Genomic DNA, 18,954 nt, shown 5'->3' on the forward strand with positions numbered 1-18,954 from the left:
TTCATCTGCACTCAGATACTAATTATATTTATTCATTACCAGTTCCTACAGAAATGCCCATTTCCTCTTTGAAAAGCACATTGATTCTGCAAGAACTCAATTTCACAGAAAAAGAGCTTTGTGTTTTCTAGTTAACAAAAAAAATAGATTCCTGCAAAGACCAGAAAAACAAAGGAAAAGGTGCTTGGTTCAGGTGTTTCACACAGTTGATACACTGCATATTCTGAAATTCAGTCATTTCCTTAATTTGCTTTAAATTGGCAAAATCAATTCTGTGAACAAGCATGTAATACAGAAGCAAATAACAATCCAGCACTCATTTCATAAACCTCTTCCTTAAAACTGGACTCCCTCAAACATTTCAACCTCAAAGCAAAAGACCAAGAAAAGAAAATATCACCATTGATACATAACAGCTTTTCTAAAATAAGAAAATGTTAAGATAGCACAAAGTTAAATAAGAAGAGCTGGGTGAATGTGCCTTTCAGCAAATGAAAACTTCTGTTAATTGTCATTTTGCAAGCATTAAGCATAGCTTTATTCCACAATTGCTATAATTATTCAGAAAGCAGGAATAAAGACTTCTAATTACATGTTAATGTATACTCATTCATAATGTACATTCACTCAAATCACAGAGTATTTGAGGCTGGAAAGGATCCCCAGAGGTCATCTAGTCCAACCTCCTGCTAAAGGTAGGAATAATCATATCAGTTTGCTCCGGGCTGTGCTCAGGCAAGTCCTGTCTGGGCAACCTTGGCCATTATTTGACCAAAATCTCCTTAGCTATACAATTCAGCACATCCTGAAAATGCAAATATCTTCTTTTTATGCATTAATTATTCAGATATCATATGTGCTGTTAACACTACTGAAAATAAGTGCTGTAGATGCACACCATTTAGAAAAAGCAGTTTCCATCTGTTTTGTCTATCATCCATGAGGTTTGCATGGTGGTGATTCCTTGGAAACACCAGAAGATGTAAGTTAAGCAAATAAGCCAAACCAAATTTTTCCATACAACCATCAGATAAGAGCAAAGACAAATTGCTGCAAAATTGTATTTGAAAAAGGATCTTAAATATTCTTCCAAATAGCAATTATTAATAGTAAGTAATAAAAAGATAAGCTCTTACCAAATCGCTTACTGTACTACCCATTTCATTTGTGTGTCTTACCGGTCGTTCGTGCTCAAGGATCGATGACTTTCCCGGCTCATACTCAAAAATACTTCTTGGTTCAGAACGGAACTTGCGAGTATCTACCTTTCTGTCAGGAGGGTCCCAGTCGTTCCTAAACAACAAATACAGGTAACTGAGCTAATTTACTGTCACCACCTTGTGGTTTGCAGCCCTGTACAACAGAAACCTGCAAAGCCAGATGATGTCCAGAACAGCTCATATTTCCAGATCTCAGCTGTGGCATTGCAGTGTTTTACTGTAACATCTTAACCTGTTTACAGCAAGTATGCTCAGTACAGAAGGAAGAATACTAGAGATGTCCAATCTGTGATCACTCGTATTTTTCTTTTAACTAGTAGAGCAGTTTAAAAACTACCCTGGCATACCACATCAAAAAAACATGCAAACCATTGCAAATAACTATACATGTTTTGTGCACTATACTAATATAGGCAAGTGGTAGATATTTTGTCATCACATAGTATGATAATAAGGCCATATTGAAAAAGTTATAAAATTTTCTGAGGCAAAAAATGAGGAATTATTTTAAAAGACCGCGTGATGATCAGTATCCTGATCATTGTAGAATTACTTCTGAAAACCTTGTAAGCAGCATATTGCTTCTCTGTCTTGAATAGATACACAAGAGGAAGAATTTTGCAGTTGAATTTGGAATAGAAATGTAGCCATTTTCTCTATAATTATAAATTTGCTTTCAATTTAATAATGCTATGCAAAGAATAAAAAGTAACCCATGCTACCATATTTTTTCAGTCACTTATGTCATATTACTAGGTACGTATACATTTTGGGGGAATACTTAGCTAGTTACAGTGGGAGCTACCTTTGCATGGCAGTTCTTGTAGTACCTCCCTCCATTCTACTTGGAAAATTGTAGCTCACACATATTTTTATTTAACTCTGTGTAAAATGACCCACTAGTAACTCAAAGGTTGGAGGAAAGGGGAGGGGAAATACTACCAGCTATTGTCTGTATTTGATAAGAAAGAGCACACACTGATTAAATTTTATCAGTTCTATTGGTCTTTCTGGCGTGACTTGGTTTGATGTGACCTGACATAATAATGCACATGTCATGTGCCTTAAAAAGATCTATAGGGTAGCTTTTGTTTGTAATATGCTTGCAAGTGCATTTCAGGGACACAGACATCTCTATTTATAAAATGCCCTACATTTAAAGGGAAGTAGTTCTACCCAGCTTTATTGTTTATTTTCACTGAGGAAAAAATTATTGTCGGAGCAGAAAAGGTTACATTTTTTGAGAATGAATAGGAAAATGGAAATATTCAGGTGAAGTTGCATTACACTGTAAGCCACTGAAGAAAAAAGGATGCTACTGAAATTCTGATTCACACTCAGTTCAACTAATTTACAGTTTTCAGCCTTTTATCCTGTAAGGGCTATATTTTGAGCTCAACTGCTAATGCAAAACATATCTTGCCTCTCAGGTATAAAACATGTGATATATGTGGACCTAAGCCTCTTAGGTGAGATTTTAAATACTCTGGCTTTTTAGGCAATTAAAAAAAGAATCTCCCAATGGCAGGAAAAGATTGATGAGCTATAGCTTTCAGCAGTGGGCAAAGCATAGCTAATGTGTTTGGCATCTCTTGGCCTGGAGAACACAGATTTCCACTGAATGTTGCATCATGCAGAGATTAAAAGGGGAGGTTAAATAGCCAAATTCAGTGCTCAGCAGCTGTTTCCAAGCTTGACAAGGTGCACTGCAAGAGGCCTCAGTTTCTGTGACCGAGGCATTTGGCCTAGCACAGGACAACAACTCACACAACTTCAGAGATCAAAGCTAAACAACTCCACATTTTGGTATCCTGCTAAAAAAATCTGCACTTCTGTATGACCTGCTAACAAACCTCAAGCCTCATGGCCTCTGTGAGGCAGCCCAACTGTAACTTTTAGCGTTTCCTCTTGACAACCTGCCCTACCCTTGGAAGCCAAAATCAGTAACCATCAAGCAATCTCATCTTCCTCTCCAGTATGTGTATCTACTGATCTACACTTTGGATTGCCACTAGCGAGAAATTTTTCAAAAAGCCATAGTTGTGTCTTAATTTTCAACACTTAGTATGGTTTTTCCTCATATTATTTTATTCAAATTGCTAATTAATTGAACCTGTTGAATATAATTACATTTCTACATATAAATATGTTTACAATATCCAAGCTGACAGAAATGGCCAAATTCTCTTTTGTTGCTTGAGTGTAACCAAGAGAGAGGAGCATGTAGGCACAGATGAAAGGAAAAATATTACCCTTTGAATATATAATATATGCATAGGCACATATATAGATTTATAATAGCATATTATTATATTAATAGGTAGTATTAATTAACGTAAAGAAGATTTTTTTCTCGAGCTAGAACCTACAGACATGCTGAAGTCAACAGAATTTGTGTGCAGGTCTCTTGCAAGTACTTACCTTTTTATCAAAAGGGTAAGTACTTCTTTTCTGAGTTATTTATTATTAACTTTTTCCAGACTGAACTCTAAACAGTGGGACTTGGTTTTGTGCAGAGAATTTGGGTAGAGAACTATGAGATATCCAAAATGCCTCTTTAATCTGTAAACACTGCCTTGGTCTACCAAAATAGAGATTGAAAAAAATGGGGGTATAAAGCACTTCTGAACTCTGGGGAAATGTGGGTTGACTTCTATGCTCTTGTACAGCTTTGCTCTCCCTTGACTTTTGAATTACATCATCTTTTTGATGCTTTCTCTTTGGTGCTGGATACAATAAATGGCTTTCCCTACTCAGAGACTAACTATTGAAGACAGCTCCTAGAGCACAGACTGTTCTGAAACTCAGCAAGCAGGACAATACCACTAATGAGAATAAAAATCCTTAATGATGCTCATGGGTGCATCATGAATAAGAAAAAATAATGCTTTAGCACACTGAAGAAATGAGAGCACTATGCATGATGCCTGGACTCCTGGCAAAGATCACCCCTCATCACCTGACTGGCCCTTGAATAAAGCCCTTGAAGTCATATTATTCTAGAGCTGCTGTTTTATCCCATGTTATTTTCTGCAACTGGAGTACTGTACTTATCAAGAAGACCTTTTGAAAATGCACAAACTTACTTTTCTGGTGTAGAGCGTTGCCTCATACGATGTGGTGGTACTGGTGGTGGCACGTGGGGTGGCAAAGGGGATGAGACCTTAAAGGCATCGGAGCTACTGTCAGAAGCACTTTTGGACAGTGGTCTATATGTCTGTGTCTTTGCAGCTGGGTGTGCCTGAGCAGAGAAGGATGGACTGTAGCTACCTAATATAAAACAAAACCAGAAACAGTCATAACATGAGAGTAAGTCTTAAAAAAGCACAACATGGACTGCTACAAGAACCCACAGTAACTCCATAAAATGGCAAGAATACAAAAACGTGCAAATGAGTTTTAAAAGTACATTGCTGTGTATTGTGCAGCTCATTAGAGAGCTTCTTATATATTTTTACACAAAATTACAAAGACATAGGCAAATTTCAGTGCAGTTAAAATAAATTAATTTGATGGAGAAGTTAATGGGTGTATACATCCATCACATCTGTTAATGACAGCCTGTAATTAATCTCCAGGCTCATCCTGTTGCTCAGTTGTTCCATGTTCAGAAGATAGAGAAGAGGCAGGAAACACACCTTTTTTGATTGTTTAATAACTATTTGATTTGTTATGATGAGGCAATAGCATATCTTGAAGAGGATCACAAGAGTACAAAGAGATGCCAAACCACTGACCCACAACAAGTCATCTGAACAGCACAGAAAAAGGCACTATTGAAAGCATGTTTAATGCAACAAAAACTGAAATGGAAAGATTTTTGAATGGCTGTTTTGCAGAAGGCACTATAGCCTTTTTGCACATAGTCTATTCATGCTTTCATTTTTGCTTTCTTTGGAAATAATTTTACCATATGGGTATAATCTTCTTAAGACACAATGATTATATCTTAGATGAGTATGTCTTTTCTTGTGGCTAAATTATGTCAACATGAATGCCTATAACAAAAATGGAAAAGTTTGTAAAAAAATCATTTTTATTAGGCACTCTCGCTGCATATTTTTAAAGTGTATTCAGTACATTATTTTTGTCTTTCCATGTTGGTAATTAGTATTTTCATTTTCACACAGTAGTTCCCTTTCCATTTCTATAAAGGAAAGGCTGTGTTACTAACAATCACTAGTGAAAATAAATGCAATGTAATCAAGAAACCACAGTGTTAAGTGTATCCCTCTACAGTAAGAGGTCCACAGCTGCAATTAATTTCTGTAGTAAGAATGAAACTAAAACTTGTTTCATTTGGGGAAAAAAGGCATGAACAACTGAGATCAAACGAGACACTAGAAAATGTGTCTACAAGCATTACAAAAGCGAGCGTGAAGAGTTAACTACACCATCACTTGCTGACATTAACAAAGCGTTGTTTTGAACACGGAGTAATTCCTACCAGTATTGTATGCATATGCAGTATTATACAAGTCTGTGTCGTCATCTACAAAAAGAAATACATATGTTACAGTACTGCCATACATGCCAGTTCATCACAGAAAATGAGCTTTGTCTTTGCAAATACAAATCAAAGATTGGTAAGCAATCAAGCACTGTATTTCTTTTCCTTGTCTCATAGGTGCTTTTGGAAAACTCTGTCTTCCCATTATACTTAGGCTGTTTTTACCATCTTACTGTGTTGTATCTTCTGGTCATGTCACTCATATTGCATACTTACTAAGTTAGCACTAAACTGCAAATTACTTTTTGTCTGTTCTTTTCCTCTTCCCAGGCTTGATTCCTTCCTTTTGTCAGCGTTCCTCTGCTACAGACTGTTAAGTTGTTGTTCCTATCACAAAAGGCAATCCTACTACGTGACTAGTGTTCAAGTTAGAGCCTGTAAGCCAACATTCTCCTGCCTACATTTCTTATTCTCCCACTAACATTCTGTGTGACCATACTGAATGTTAGCTCTACCTGAGATGAGTAGTCTCCTTCCTTCTGGAGGTATAATGAGCATAATTGCCATTTACACAGTTTCCTGACATCCTTGGGGCAAATCATAAAGGACATTAAAGCTAGGAATGTCACCAAAGCTCAGTTTCAGCAAAACCAAGTAAGATATTCTATGACAATAATTAAATTCAGGCACAAAATTTTTCCTTAAGCCAGCCTGTTTACTAGCCCACGCTGTTCTAACACTGGAGTTCTCCAAAAGAATGGCAGATGGTAGGAGATCTACAGTAGAAAATTTCTCATCCCTCAAACTGGACATGAGGAGAAAAAGACAAGAACAGACTCACCAGGCTTATGAACCATATGGATTTGCTTGAACATTGTCTTGTACCAATCCTTTGGCCTGTCAACTGTCTGAAAAAAATACAGTTTTAACAATTAACAAAAAATAAAAATACCCATGTGTACAGATTGAATCAGACATTTAATGTTCTGTGGAAAGAAATATTATATGTTATTCCCTATTTAATATAACAGTTTGCATTTATTTTGAATTAATTTATGCATTTTATCATGGAATTCCTGTAACAAATTCTGGAAGACACTGAAGACTGAGTCTGTCTTGGACTCTGATCCTGGGAAGGTATAATGGTTCAGAACATCGGAATTATTGCGAGATCAACAGTTCATCACCTTAGTGCTCTATATCTTACAATGATGAATGCTAGATTCTATACAGAAAATAGAAACACCTAAGCAGTTATGATTACAAACATGTAAGAATGCTTTTTTTGACACCCCTGGCAATTTCTGGCTTACATGACTTTCTAAATATAATTGTTAAATAATGCAGAAAAACTTTGTAATACTACTGAGAAAAGAACTAAGACCACACTATATTACAGACTTAATGTTTGGATTGTTGACGAAGAGTATTCTTTTTAACAGTTTTAAAAGCCCTTTCCAGACAACTTTTTTTAACTTATTTAATATTCACTCATTAAATTATATTTATCCTTACTTTTGCAAACTAAGTAATCCGAATCCCAAGGTTCCCAAACTCTGTTCATATTGACTCCTGCTAGTGCTTCTTTTTATCTTACCCTTCTGAATTTTCTCTTACTGCAATTTTCTTTGAGAGGATGATAATATTCCAGGAAAGGATTAACACAAAGGCAAACAGTATTATCCTTCTTAGGTGCTAAAATTTTACTTGTTCCACAGTAGCCATAAAAGCAGAAGTTTTAGTGCAAAGAATCATGGAATCATAGAATGGCCTGGGTTGAAAAGGACCTTAAAGATCATCAAGTTCTAACATTCCTTGCACCGACAGGGACAATGTTCACTAGGCCAGGTTGCTTGGAGCTCCATCCAGTGTGGCCTTGAACACCTCCAGGGATGGGGCATCCACAAAAATCACTATGTTCAAACCTCATGGTACACAGGGAAAATTCAAAGGACCTCTCTTGAAGTGCATTATTTTGCACCAGCAAATACCAAATTTGCAATCACTTTGCTTACTCCTCTTTAGCACAAAAAGCAAAAATCTATGAATTCTTCCCTACAGAATACTGGACAGATGTGCATGTGTTCACCATCTTTACTAAATCCCACTTTTGCCATGATTACTTGTTATCTGTACATAACTAATATGTTTTGTTTACAATGGTGAGCTCTTACTATGAGGGACTAGGCATGTCTGCCTAGTCCTGTATTCTGAGGACTTATATTGAGTTCTCATAAAATTGCTACTATTATTAGAACAATGTTTAAAATAAGAGCAGACAGTCAGTTCCCCAAAGAATTTGGGGATCTCCTGGGTAAGAAAAAAATAAAGCAGAGTTATGCTTTTTACCTAGGCCTGCCTTGCAAGACAGAGGTAAAGGAGGTTCAGTTTTGTCTCAAGATAAAATAGGTCCCTTCCCCCACTTACCAATGTGCTGAGTTCTGCCAAGTGTAAGCTATTCAGAAGCAGATTTGGGTCATATTCATATTGTTTCCCAAAAGGTCTTAAATATCTACACTAGTGGAACTCTGATTAGAATAATTTAGCTGGACTTGAAACAAGTATGCTGTTTAGTGCTCCAGGATGATATATGCTCAAAAGTTTACAATTCCAGGAAGTCTGACGCAATTCACACTGATGGACATAACCTCCCTGCTTCTCCTCATTTCCCACAGCAACAGTCCCATGATATTGTGCCTGCCTTTCTGATTGTATTAAATCAAGGAGAGTCTTCCAACCAGTGGTAGGTGAACAAATCACAAATAATGCATAAATACTGCTGCCATGTCCCTGCTGTTTGTCAAGCATTGTCAGGTCCTCCACAAAGTCAAAGGAGGCTCCCACACAGAGATCAGGTATGAAGAAGCTTCCATGAGTAGAGAAGGTTTCCCAACATCCTTCTGGGTATTTGAATGTTTCTTTCTCTCATCATCTTCCCAGCAAACCCTCCTAGGAGTTTCAGCCTCAGCCAGTAACTTGGCTTTATGTTATAAACCAGACAGGATTAAGAAATAGAATACATTAATTTTGGAATTCATTTTCTCAATTTATATTCACTAATCCCACACACCAAAATTGTTTGAGGAATTAAGAGTATTCACAATGCACAAAGCCATTCAGATGCCATCCTGCTTTGCATATATTACAGCTGATGCAATTAAATATTGGAACACGGCATCATCGTATGTGAAAAAAACAATCAGCCAAACAGCACGTAGAGGACATAAGAAGTAACTGCAATTGCTCCTTTGGAGAGTCCGTAATCCCTGCACTATTGTAATCATCCATCAGGAAGTATGCAATTAAAGGAGGCCTCTCTGACCCTGAGATTAGTTCAGCTGGTGGGAACAGGGTGCTAATAATGCTTGCATACCCATATGGGCTATTCACTTAGAGCTGGACTTGATGATCCTTGTGGATCTTCCAACTCAGAATGTTCTGAGACTTTCAGTGGACCTCTGTTTTTTTGTGTTTTTTTTCCTGAGCTGAAATATTACACCACTAAGTATGGAAAAGAAACCTAGCAGGACTTGATTTTTTTCCGTCTTACTAAGTAGAGGCCTTTCAGTCTACCAATTTATTTTTGATAATTAGATATAAATATTCATTTTGGATGGACTAAAACAGTGTAGCGTTACTGCATACCATGAATCTGGCTTTTCCTTTCCCAGGTCCCCATCAGTGGTAAATTGTGCTATATTTGACTGAATGCTTTTCTGATTGTACAGAATTTTATCCTCTCTTTTTCAGAGACTTCATTTTTAGTGTCTTGGAATTTTACCATCTTTGGGGCAGGGCTTGGCACAAAGGCAGAACCTAACAACAATCTGAATTTTCAGACTTGCATTTCCCAGAGCTACAAAGAGCTAAAGTGGCACAGAAGGAACATGTTAACATGGGATAGGGGTTCTGAGTGAATAAAAAGCTTTATAGGAGTCCTTCCCTTCTCAGAAGCCTGATACAAATGGGTTAGCAGGAATAGAAAGAACATCTTTCTGTTTTCCTTGGCTAAACAGCTGTCTCGAACCATGATCTAAGAGTAAAGACAGACTCGGAGGAGACGATCACATCTTGCAAAATCTCTTTACTCCTAAGAAGCACTCAAAATCTGGAACACAGATGCTCCTGAGTTCTTAATAACATGCTAAACTTCGAGCAGCACAGCATTTTGGAACACAGTGAGTGTTACCTATCACCCCTGAATCTTCATTTACTGCTTTTTCGATAGACTGTTGCCATTTTTGCAAAGAGGGAAGAGTGAAACTTCTAAACTTTATGTGCAATGATAAATTGAATTAATTTGAAAACTTCTCTCTTCAGATGGACTGAGGGTGAACCTTCTGGGAGAAGATTCCTATTTGGATTGCTCACTCACCTTGGAGAAAGGGCAGGTGATATACTCTACCTTCTACTATTAATGGAAAATGCACTTTTAGCAGTTTTGCAAGGTGCAGCATATTTGAGTCTTGCTGACAACTATACCAACTTTGTTCTTGCTCAGCTGGGATACACAGGGCTCAAATATACTTGTGCACACTTATAAAGTAATCTCAAATAAGTATCTTGAAAACAAATTTACTACCAGCTATGCCTTAAGGAAGCAGAATAAGGATGCAAAATGGCACATCAGATACACTCATACATACACACGCTAGCATAAAGCTTTAACTTCTATCTGATTGTGAGAATTATTTCTATAATAGCAAGATTACAGGCTATAAGATTTCTTGAAATTGAAACACACCAAAAATCAAAGCAAAACCAGCAGGAAAATGTCCTAATTCAAACTGAATTATATTTTTAGGAGAAAATCTGAAAGACTAAGATCATACAACCTGAAAGTTAAATATAGTTTGGCAAATTGCCAGCTTCATTAGGCACACTTAAGGGGGATTTCTGTTATAATCTTATATAACTGATATGCTCCCTATTAGAACAATCTGCTACTAAAAAAGCACAAAACCAATTACCATATCCAATATAAAGCAAAGGGACTACTTACTTAAAAAGAGGACAGAAAGCTAGAGCACTACTGGAAAGAAATGTCTTCATTTTTAAAAGATTCTGATCATATAACTTTTTAATGTCATAAATAAAGCAAGAAATGCCAGAGTTTCTCCCCCATTCCTATAAAAATTGTCCCCATCTTACCACTTATCCTGATTTTTTCCTATTGATTTTCTCCATTAATTCCTGGTTTCCCCTCTAATTTTTCAGTCCCTTGAAGCAATTCTTGGCAATACAACATAGCCCCCCATCTGTCAATATTGGCAGACAGGATACATCCAACAGCTGCTACATCCCTGCACCTCACTAAGACTTCACCTGCAAGGGCTCTGCCGCTTTCATCCTGGCTCCCACTCTTCTCCCTTTGTCCGTCCAGCACAGCAGTTCTTCTCTGGCTGGGGAGGCCAGCAAGTGCTGCCTTTACAGACCTAGTGCAGCTGCCTCTGCGCTCTCTGGAGCGGCCAGAAGAGGCTGCCCTGACAGCAGAGTGGAAAGAATGCTTCAGCATAGTGAAAACAAAACTCTTCAGTCTGACATCCTGGGACCACTCAAGCAGTGACCAGTGGCAGATGATTAGAACGGGGCTGCACAATGAAAGGGCTCCCCAGCTATTCGCTTATGTGTCACTCAAGGGCACAAGGATTATTTACTGCACTGTCACAAAAATGCTGCTCCCTTAGATTGCCAGCAGAACAAAACTGCACATTTCTACACTACCCTGATGACATGAGAACACTGCCCCAAAAAATGCAGAGGTGTAAGATTTTTGCATATACACACAGATGTACATATGATTATTTGCACACACACACACATATATACATATATATATATATAGTATGCATACGCTTTATTTCAGAAATAAACCAAATGCAATTACCGTGCATCTCCAAAAGGCAAGAACTACAAGAGACACAAGAAAGACACAAAATTTTGGCTACTTCTAATTAAAACTAGAAACATGAGGTTGCCCAATTATGCTCCCATCAGCATTCTCCTTTTCGTCAACACACAATATTATATTCACAAGGCTGCTGATTACACACGCTCTATTCCAAATTATATAAGAGTAGAAGAATGTGAAAAACCCATTACCAACAATCAGTTCATTGTATGAGTTCATACACAGATTTCCCAGAATTTCCTACCGTTCTAATTGCTGTAGGGATTCCAGATTCATCTACCGGGCCAATCCCTGCATAATGTGGAGCTTTAATTACTGTAATTTTTTTTTCTTCTTCTGAGGATCTACAGATTGGTATTGTACTGGTGGTGGTGGTGGTGCCAACATTCTGAACATGCTGTGAGTATGTCTCTGTGGACTCTGTAAAGATAACATGACAGAAAATTGTGTAATGACTCAATAATCATACTTGGCAGTTAAAACATACTTCCCCATTTCAGTACACTGTACAAAGGCTGACAATCTTAATCACATACATATACATTTTTTTAAAGAAATATCATCTTAACTCGGGATTTGCACTACTTAATGCACTACTTAATGCAGAATTATAAACTTATTTAAGGACCAGACAAACGTCTTGCTCAATAAAAAGAGAAAAAAACCCCACAAACATAGCAAGATCTGTTGAGAAAGGTGCAGCAGCCCTTCTCCTATAAATCAAACTTTTGCACATTTTCTACCCGTTCCTTGGAAACCAGTGACATAATTTCAAAACTTCCACCCACCAAGCCTAGCAAACTATAGAAAATTGCTGCTCCCTAAGCACAGAAGACAGCCTTGCACAAAAACTTATGTCATACATGCTAAGAAACATGAAGTTTTGATGCATGAATATTTTAAAGCAAAAAATCCTGACATATAGTGTTCTCTTAACATGTGTTGATATGTTTATGGGACTACATGTATAATCCATAAAAATGGTTTTTGTAACCCAGCACCTGTAGAGCAATCTGATGATCCACCTACAGTAATTCAGGTGAAGTGTTCAAGCTGATACTGTTTTATGGTGACCTGCAATATTTCTACCCTTCCCCCTTAAATCTTCCTTTATAACTAATGAAATTAATACATCACTATTACCATTTCCTTCTAAAATGCAGACCAAAACTTAACAAGAAACACCTCAGTGCTGGGATGTGACATGAAAATTTGTACTTCTGCAGACAATACACTCTTTCCTGTGTACAGGAAAAAGAGCCCTCCTCCTTCAAGCAGCAGGTTTCAGTAAATTAGTGGGCTGCTATTACAAAGCCTCTATTTTGCAAATTCAGGTAAAGTGAGATGTTTCCGCTGCAGAATAAATGAATGCAGGAAGTAAAAATATATGTTCTAACACTAATGGTGACAATAAAAATTGACTTTCATGTGGCATTAATATCCACTGATTATTCTGAAGAAAAATATGAGTTGTAATATGAGCCTCGGTGACTCCTCAGTAAAAGGAGCTCCAGTGACTGAAAGCTCTAATTTTAATTTGAATATTTCTGCTCACTCCCATTGCAGTGCTGGATTTGGCATGGCTGTTTCAGCTGTTTACTCAAGTCTGAAATCCTGTAAATAATTCAGTGCTACACATATATGGCGAGGGGCAACTCTGTGTGGCAAACGTCTGAATATTTGGAACTTTTTCCCAAAATGCATGATGTTAAATTTAGAAAACATTTTGGATTTGATCCTTCATTCTTCATAGGCCTCAAACTGAGGCCATCAGGGGGATTTCTACATGAGCAAAGAGAATTAAATCAGGCTCTTACTGTGGAATACTGAACTTCAGCATCATACAAGAGTGAAAGTCTTGGGAAAATACATATTTTAAGAACATCCAAACCAGTACTGATAGATCTTTAGATCAGCAAACTGGAAGCACTCAAAAACTCTAGAATTCTGGGATTTGGAGTAACCCATGTATACAGTTTTTGTACTTATCACTATGATGACAGCAGCATTTGTCTAAGATGTCTCAGAGCAAGAACTGTCACCTAATTTCCCTGCAAGCACAAAAAAAAATGTAAACTGTGGGACCACATTCAAGTTATTTTGCATGCATAATCTTTTCTAAATATGCACATCACTGGTAGAAAAAGCAAGTAAATTATTCTCTTGGCAAAATGGGATAAGACTGGCAAAGAGCCTAAGGCTGATAGTACTTGGTTTGTGTTTAATTTTTACATTAAAGATGCTCTAAAAAAATATATAAACAAGTTTGAGATTGATGTGGCTTTAGGTTTTTAACAGCCCAGAGCCTCTCCCTTTGTTGACAGTATTTCTGCTGAAGAATTAAGGAAGTTGTAGGGAGGAGCAAAGTACAAAGTGGGCCCTCAGTTTCTTATGGCAAAATCTGAAAGGGCTGGACAGGTTGAGTGATTTGGATAGATGCCCTTTCCTTGGTAAAGCCAGTAGAAAATTGGCAAGAGGTTAGCTCACACACCTAGGTTATAAAACTTAACAGTAACTCCAGTTCAGGATCACTGCTGTACCTAACAATGAATGCTATTATGTTTTTGCATTTACTTCCCAAGGTAGATGAATAGACAATACCTTCATTATGGACGTGAAGCACTCTGCAATTGTTTGCAGTCTTTACCACATGAATCAGAATTCGTTGTGTAATGTATAAAGCAAACATTCTGTGTGAGGCTTACCCATCATCCTGCCATGCTGCATGATAACAATGTTGGAATTGAGTGAAGCTGGTGGAGGGTAAGCTGAAGAAGGGGAAAAAGGCCTTTGAAAGTGACTCACTGGGCTGGCAGCAGTGCCAGAATTCCCATTCACTGTGATCTGAGCCTAAGAGAGACAAAACAATATCCCATTAAACTACACACAAAGCTCTCCAACTGCAATCCCAAAGAAAGAGTGATGCAAGACTGTCATCCACGCAACAATTCCCAGTTGTCAGGTACACAGCCTAATCGCATCTGCATTCACTGAAACACAAAGCTTATCACAAAGGGAGCAGAGTGTGGCCCTTATATATCTTGTACCTCCCCTCTTCCCTCCTTGTGTGTGCTGGCTGTGACGCATGCTGTTTTGGGAAGGTGACAGAGATCATGGTCAAGGCAATGAAGATGGCACAAACAAGGTTTGCAGATGTCTGACAGCAATATAAAATGAAGATGGCAGTAAAAGCTCCCAACACTGTGTGACAAAGGCTGTCTGCCACAGATCCCTCACACCAAGAGACATATTCCCTTAGTGCACATACTCAAGCACTATGGATATTAATGGGAACTTCTGTGCAGACTGAAGGGAAAAGTCTCATTAAGACTAGCTGAGAAGAATGAAAAAAAATTCTTTAAAAAATGGAACTCAGCTGGAGTGACTGTGGCATGCTGATATGTAATCTATCACAATAAAAATAAATAGCACCAATTAAAAAACCAACAACCCACAATCACAAAATGACAGAACAAAATCAAAATCAAAAGTGGGAGAGCTAAGCAAACTGGAAAAAGCAGAAAGCACGTAAAGCCATTTAGGCTTTAGTCACTAGAGGCACTTCACAAGAGGAAACTATCTGCCCCCAGGTTTAGAATCCTTGCACTGGGGCTGCATCACTTTTACAGGGAGTATTGAAAGAATCAAAACTGAGATGCTGAGAAAGCATTGAATGAAGTAAGAGGGTAGTGAATATTTCAGCAGAAAAGCAAGTGAAGCTCTCTGCAACATCTCCTTTAATGCAGAACTGTTCTTTAAATCTGAATTAGAAGAACTACAAAATTGGCTCAATTTTATATAACAAATGAACTAAAACATGCTGCAGATGTAAACAAGAGACTACCTGAAGCAGCAAAGCATAAATAAAAACATATTAAAATGCATATTATTTTTACAAATAAAAACTAAAATATTCATGACCTTCTGTATGCATTTGTATTCCGGAGATTACTGAATTGATTTGAAATTTTTAACATCTTGGCCTCTCATAGCTAAGGGAGAAAAACCATTTCTGGGTCCTATGCAGACATTATGTGAACTCCTAGATGCATTCAGGGGTTTGTCATTTTAAGGATGTCTGTTTTCAGAAATGAGCTGAACAGTTTCTGTCGTGGTGATGTCTCCATTGAAAGTTTTGTGTGTAAATGTTTCCTCTCTTAATAAACTCCAGAACCAAAAGTAAGCTGGCTTTTCTTCCATGACCCTCTCCTGCAAAAAAACCCAGCTTTGGAGATGGAAGAATAGAAAAGCTACATAACTCAAAGACAGCATTTCAATGAAGGCATGTTTTCAGATAAGTTTTCAAACTGAGGCCAGCTATCTCTCCTCTACTTCAGGGGTTCACCCATTCTCTTCTCCTACATATTATCTTTGGGAAAGCTTGTTTCTAGGGAAGGCAGGGTGCAACTACATGCAGAGCCTTACACCCTCTTACTTATTTACCATGGCTTTTGCTTCTCTGAGCAGAACTGGTGTGAGTTCTTTGCAGACTCCTATGAATTTTTGTAATAAAAGACTGAGATATTCCAGAGAAGGACTTTACCAAATAGCTCAGTTAGACAGCAAGGCATTTACACTAAGTAGTACAAAATATCATGAAAATAGGACCCACACAAGTAGTGGAAGGACATCAGTCATATATGTGTATGTGGCATGTTCATGACATTTCTGGGTTTGCTTCTGAAGGTCTTAGATAAGATCTCAGCTTAATTATAATTTTTTAGTTTCTAATGATTTTCTCCTTGAGGAAAATGTCTGTGAAGGTGGCTATTTCATTTGTTCATCTGCTGCATCTTGCACGGTTTACAAGGTTAGCTAGAGAAGACAGTTAAACAAAATTTCAAAGGCCTTTTCTTCCCTTGGAATAATTTGGTAGTTAATGACATTTCAATCTGAGAATGTGACACTTTAGGTCCAGGTGACAGAGTTTATTCCCAGATTTTACAAGGAAGTAAAATCCTTCAAGATGTTTTTCATTTCATGGATGCATTTTTAGCCATCTGGACTTTCTCTACAGAGAGTGGGAGATGATGACTTTTCTATACTGCAGAGTTGGGTTTTGCCAGCAGTTTAATTTCTGTGGGGTTCTTAGGACTACTTGGTGATTTTTGCTCTTGGGTGAGTGTTTTTTCATTTGGCTTTGTCCATTAACAGTGAATAAACATTATGCTCATCACTGCCATGTGTAAAAGAGAAAGTGATGGTCAGACCTGACCATTACATAGCCTTCTACTGGGACACTAACCCAAAAAGAGACAGAAGGACCACCTGCTCACTTTAGCTTGCAAAAAATGATGCTCAAAGAAAACAAATACAATTAGCTGACAATTTTAGAAGTAGGCTACAAGAAAATATAAACATTCCATGCTTCCCATAGCTAGTAAATGGTCATGTGGTGACTCTGTCTGACCAGTCTATACTTATTATGGTATCTTTGGCTACAATTACTGTGTTTTATGCAGATTCATAGTAATGATTCTTAAGAAACCCCAGTGTTTTCAGAGCTGTGTTACAGAAGTTAAGAATTAAAGTTTTTACATGACTGCTATTAATATTTTTTAGCAGCATCCAGAGCAATGACAACCAATCATTGGCTTTCCAGGTGACTATGTGCAAGGTTGGACTCAAAATACTTTTTATAAATTATACACAAAGCTTAAAAAAATATATATACTCTTTGTTCTTTTCAGGCTTGAAAATTACTGTATGCTGAAGAATTTATACAAAGTTTGAACACCGCTGTGACCCAGTAAAACTTTGGATTCAGAACATCTCTCTGTTTTGCAATTCAGCAATGAATTGCTCAATTTAAATGAAGGCTTTGTTCTGACTCATTTTAATCATGTGGATAATCTCAAAAGAAATCAAAAGTGATCTGGGTTTGACCCAGATTCCATACCTTCTTTCTCCCCACATATGAGTATACTAAGGTACAGAAAACTGAATGTATCTATAAAGTGTCTAACTGCATACTGGTTTTTCCCTTGACTTCACCAAGAGAAAAGTAACAGTACACTTGAATAGTTCAAGATTATTTATGCAGTTCAGTCCTATAAGAAACTGTATTTAGGAAAGGAAAAGGTTAATTAGAGGAGAGAAAACCAGTTTTGTGCAGTCATCATGGCTGGGGAAAAAACTGCATTAAATACTGTGAACATTTACTATGAATTTACAAATAACATTATTGAAGTCTGCATCTCAGTGTAAGTCAAAAATGGTGGTAGTCCAGACTCCAAAAACCTGTAAACCGATAACAATATTTTAAACAAATTTCTTCAAGCTCCATGGAATGCTTGCTTTTAATACTTTGGAACAAGTATTTCTTGAATTGATTTTTTTTAAGCAAGGCATTTGATACACCTTAGCTGACCACTCACAACTGTGTAGCAATCATTTCGTACTCCCAAATCTGCTATGCCAATGATTTTTTTTTTAACAACTGTTACAAAACACTGTCAGACTGTGACCATGGAAAATTACTACCAAAATACTTGTCTGTGTAATGGGATAACAGACAAGGTCGAACTCTGTTCCCCTCTGACAACCTGTTTGAACAAAATGGAGGAGGAAAAAAGGAAGCATAATTACATGAGAGGTGGCAGCAGTGTTGGTTAAGGTGGTGCCATCTGACACAGCAGACATCTGGCTCAGGGTTGGGGAAGGTGTTTCAGAGCAGTCAGTGGTATCATAGCTACAAGTCTGCAGCTCATCTAGGATGGCAGTGGAGCACTCGCTCAGCGTGCGCGAGGAGCACTCGCTCATGGCAGAGTCTGTGCTCACAGAGGCTGCTTCGCTCCTGTTCCTGGGGGCAGCACTGGCAGCAGCCAGGAACGGGCATTTGTATGGACACTGGGACAGGGCTGGGCTCTGATCAAAGAGGGAAGGCAAAAAATCATCAAGCGTTGGCAAGGAATATGGTACTGGGTGGGTGCCACTGTCTGGTGAGAAAGAGGCTCTGTTAACTGGTACCACAGGAGAAGGAAGAGGCAGTGGAGAAGCTTCTGTTGCTGTTTGTCTGTGTGTCTGTGAAGCATTTACCTCCATCACAGGGGCAGTTACTTTCTGGTTTCCAAGCTGAGATTTGAGGGAAAAAAAAATAAGAAAAGAAACAGATTACTTAATGAATAAAGAACTTTTCCCTTTGCCTCTTGCTGGGTGTAGGGAGATTACAGAAGTGTAAGGTTTTCAGCCACCCAAGGAAGTTCACATTTACAAAGATTAGGAAATAAATCAACCATGCTCTATATTAGAGTAGGACAACATGAAAGAAATGAATGCATAAAATACTAGTGGAAGCAATGCCAGAAACCATAGTGTGCTGAGGATGAATATTCATAATGTACTGCAATATTAATGATCTCCATTGTGCATTG

At 37.8% G+C, this 18,954-nt stretch overlaps 1 protein-coding gene across 23 annotated transcripts in view; it reads right to left on the reverse strand.

The window, feature by feature from the left end:
• SORBS2 (sorbin and SH3 domain containing 2) overlaps positions 1–18,954 on the reverse strand; it is a 145,029-nt gene that overhangs the window by 41,879 nt on the left and 84,196 nt on the right. For 12 of the 23 annotated variants that reach the window (XM_077177435.1, XM_077177438.1, XM_077177436.1 and 9 more), the window contains 7 exons: positions 18,170–18,655; positions 14,287–14,431; positions 11,826–12,001; positions 6,512–6,578; positions 5,668–5,712; positions 4,307–4,490; positions 1,179–1,293 (listed from right to left, as the gene is read on the reverse strand). In XM_077177435.1, the coding sequence (XP_077033550.1) occupies positions 1,179–1,293; positions 4,307–4,490; positions 5,668–5,712; positions 6,512–6,578; positions 11,826–12,001; positions 14,287–14,431; positions 18,170–18,655 (1,218 nt within the window). Of the gene's footprint in view, positions 1–1,178; positions 1,294–4,306; positions 4,491–5,667; positions 5,713–6,511; positions 6,579–10,995; positions 11,121–11,825; positions 12,002–14,286; positions 14,432–18,169; positions 18,656–18,954 lie in introns of those variants that run through there. The other 11 variants (XM_077177445.1, XM_077177444.1, XM_077177453.1 and 8 more) reach the window with 4 other exon arrangements.

This window comes from Agelaius phoeniceus, chromosome 4, assembly GCF_051311805.1.
Source record: "Agelaius phoeniceus isolate bAgePho1 chromosome 4, bAgePho1.hap1, whole genome shotgun sequence".
Taxonomy (NCBI): domain Eukaryota; kingdom Metazoa; phylum Chordata; class Aves; order Passeriformes; family Icteridae; genus Agelaius; species Agelaius phoeniceus.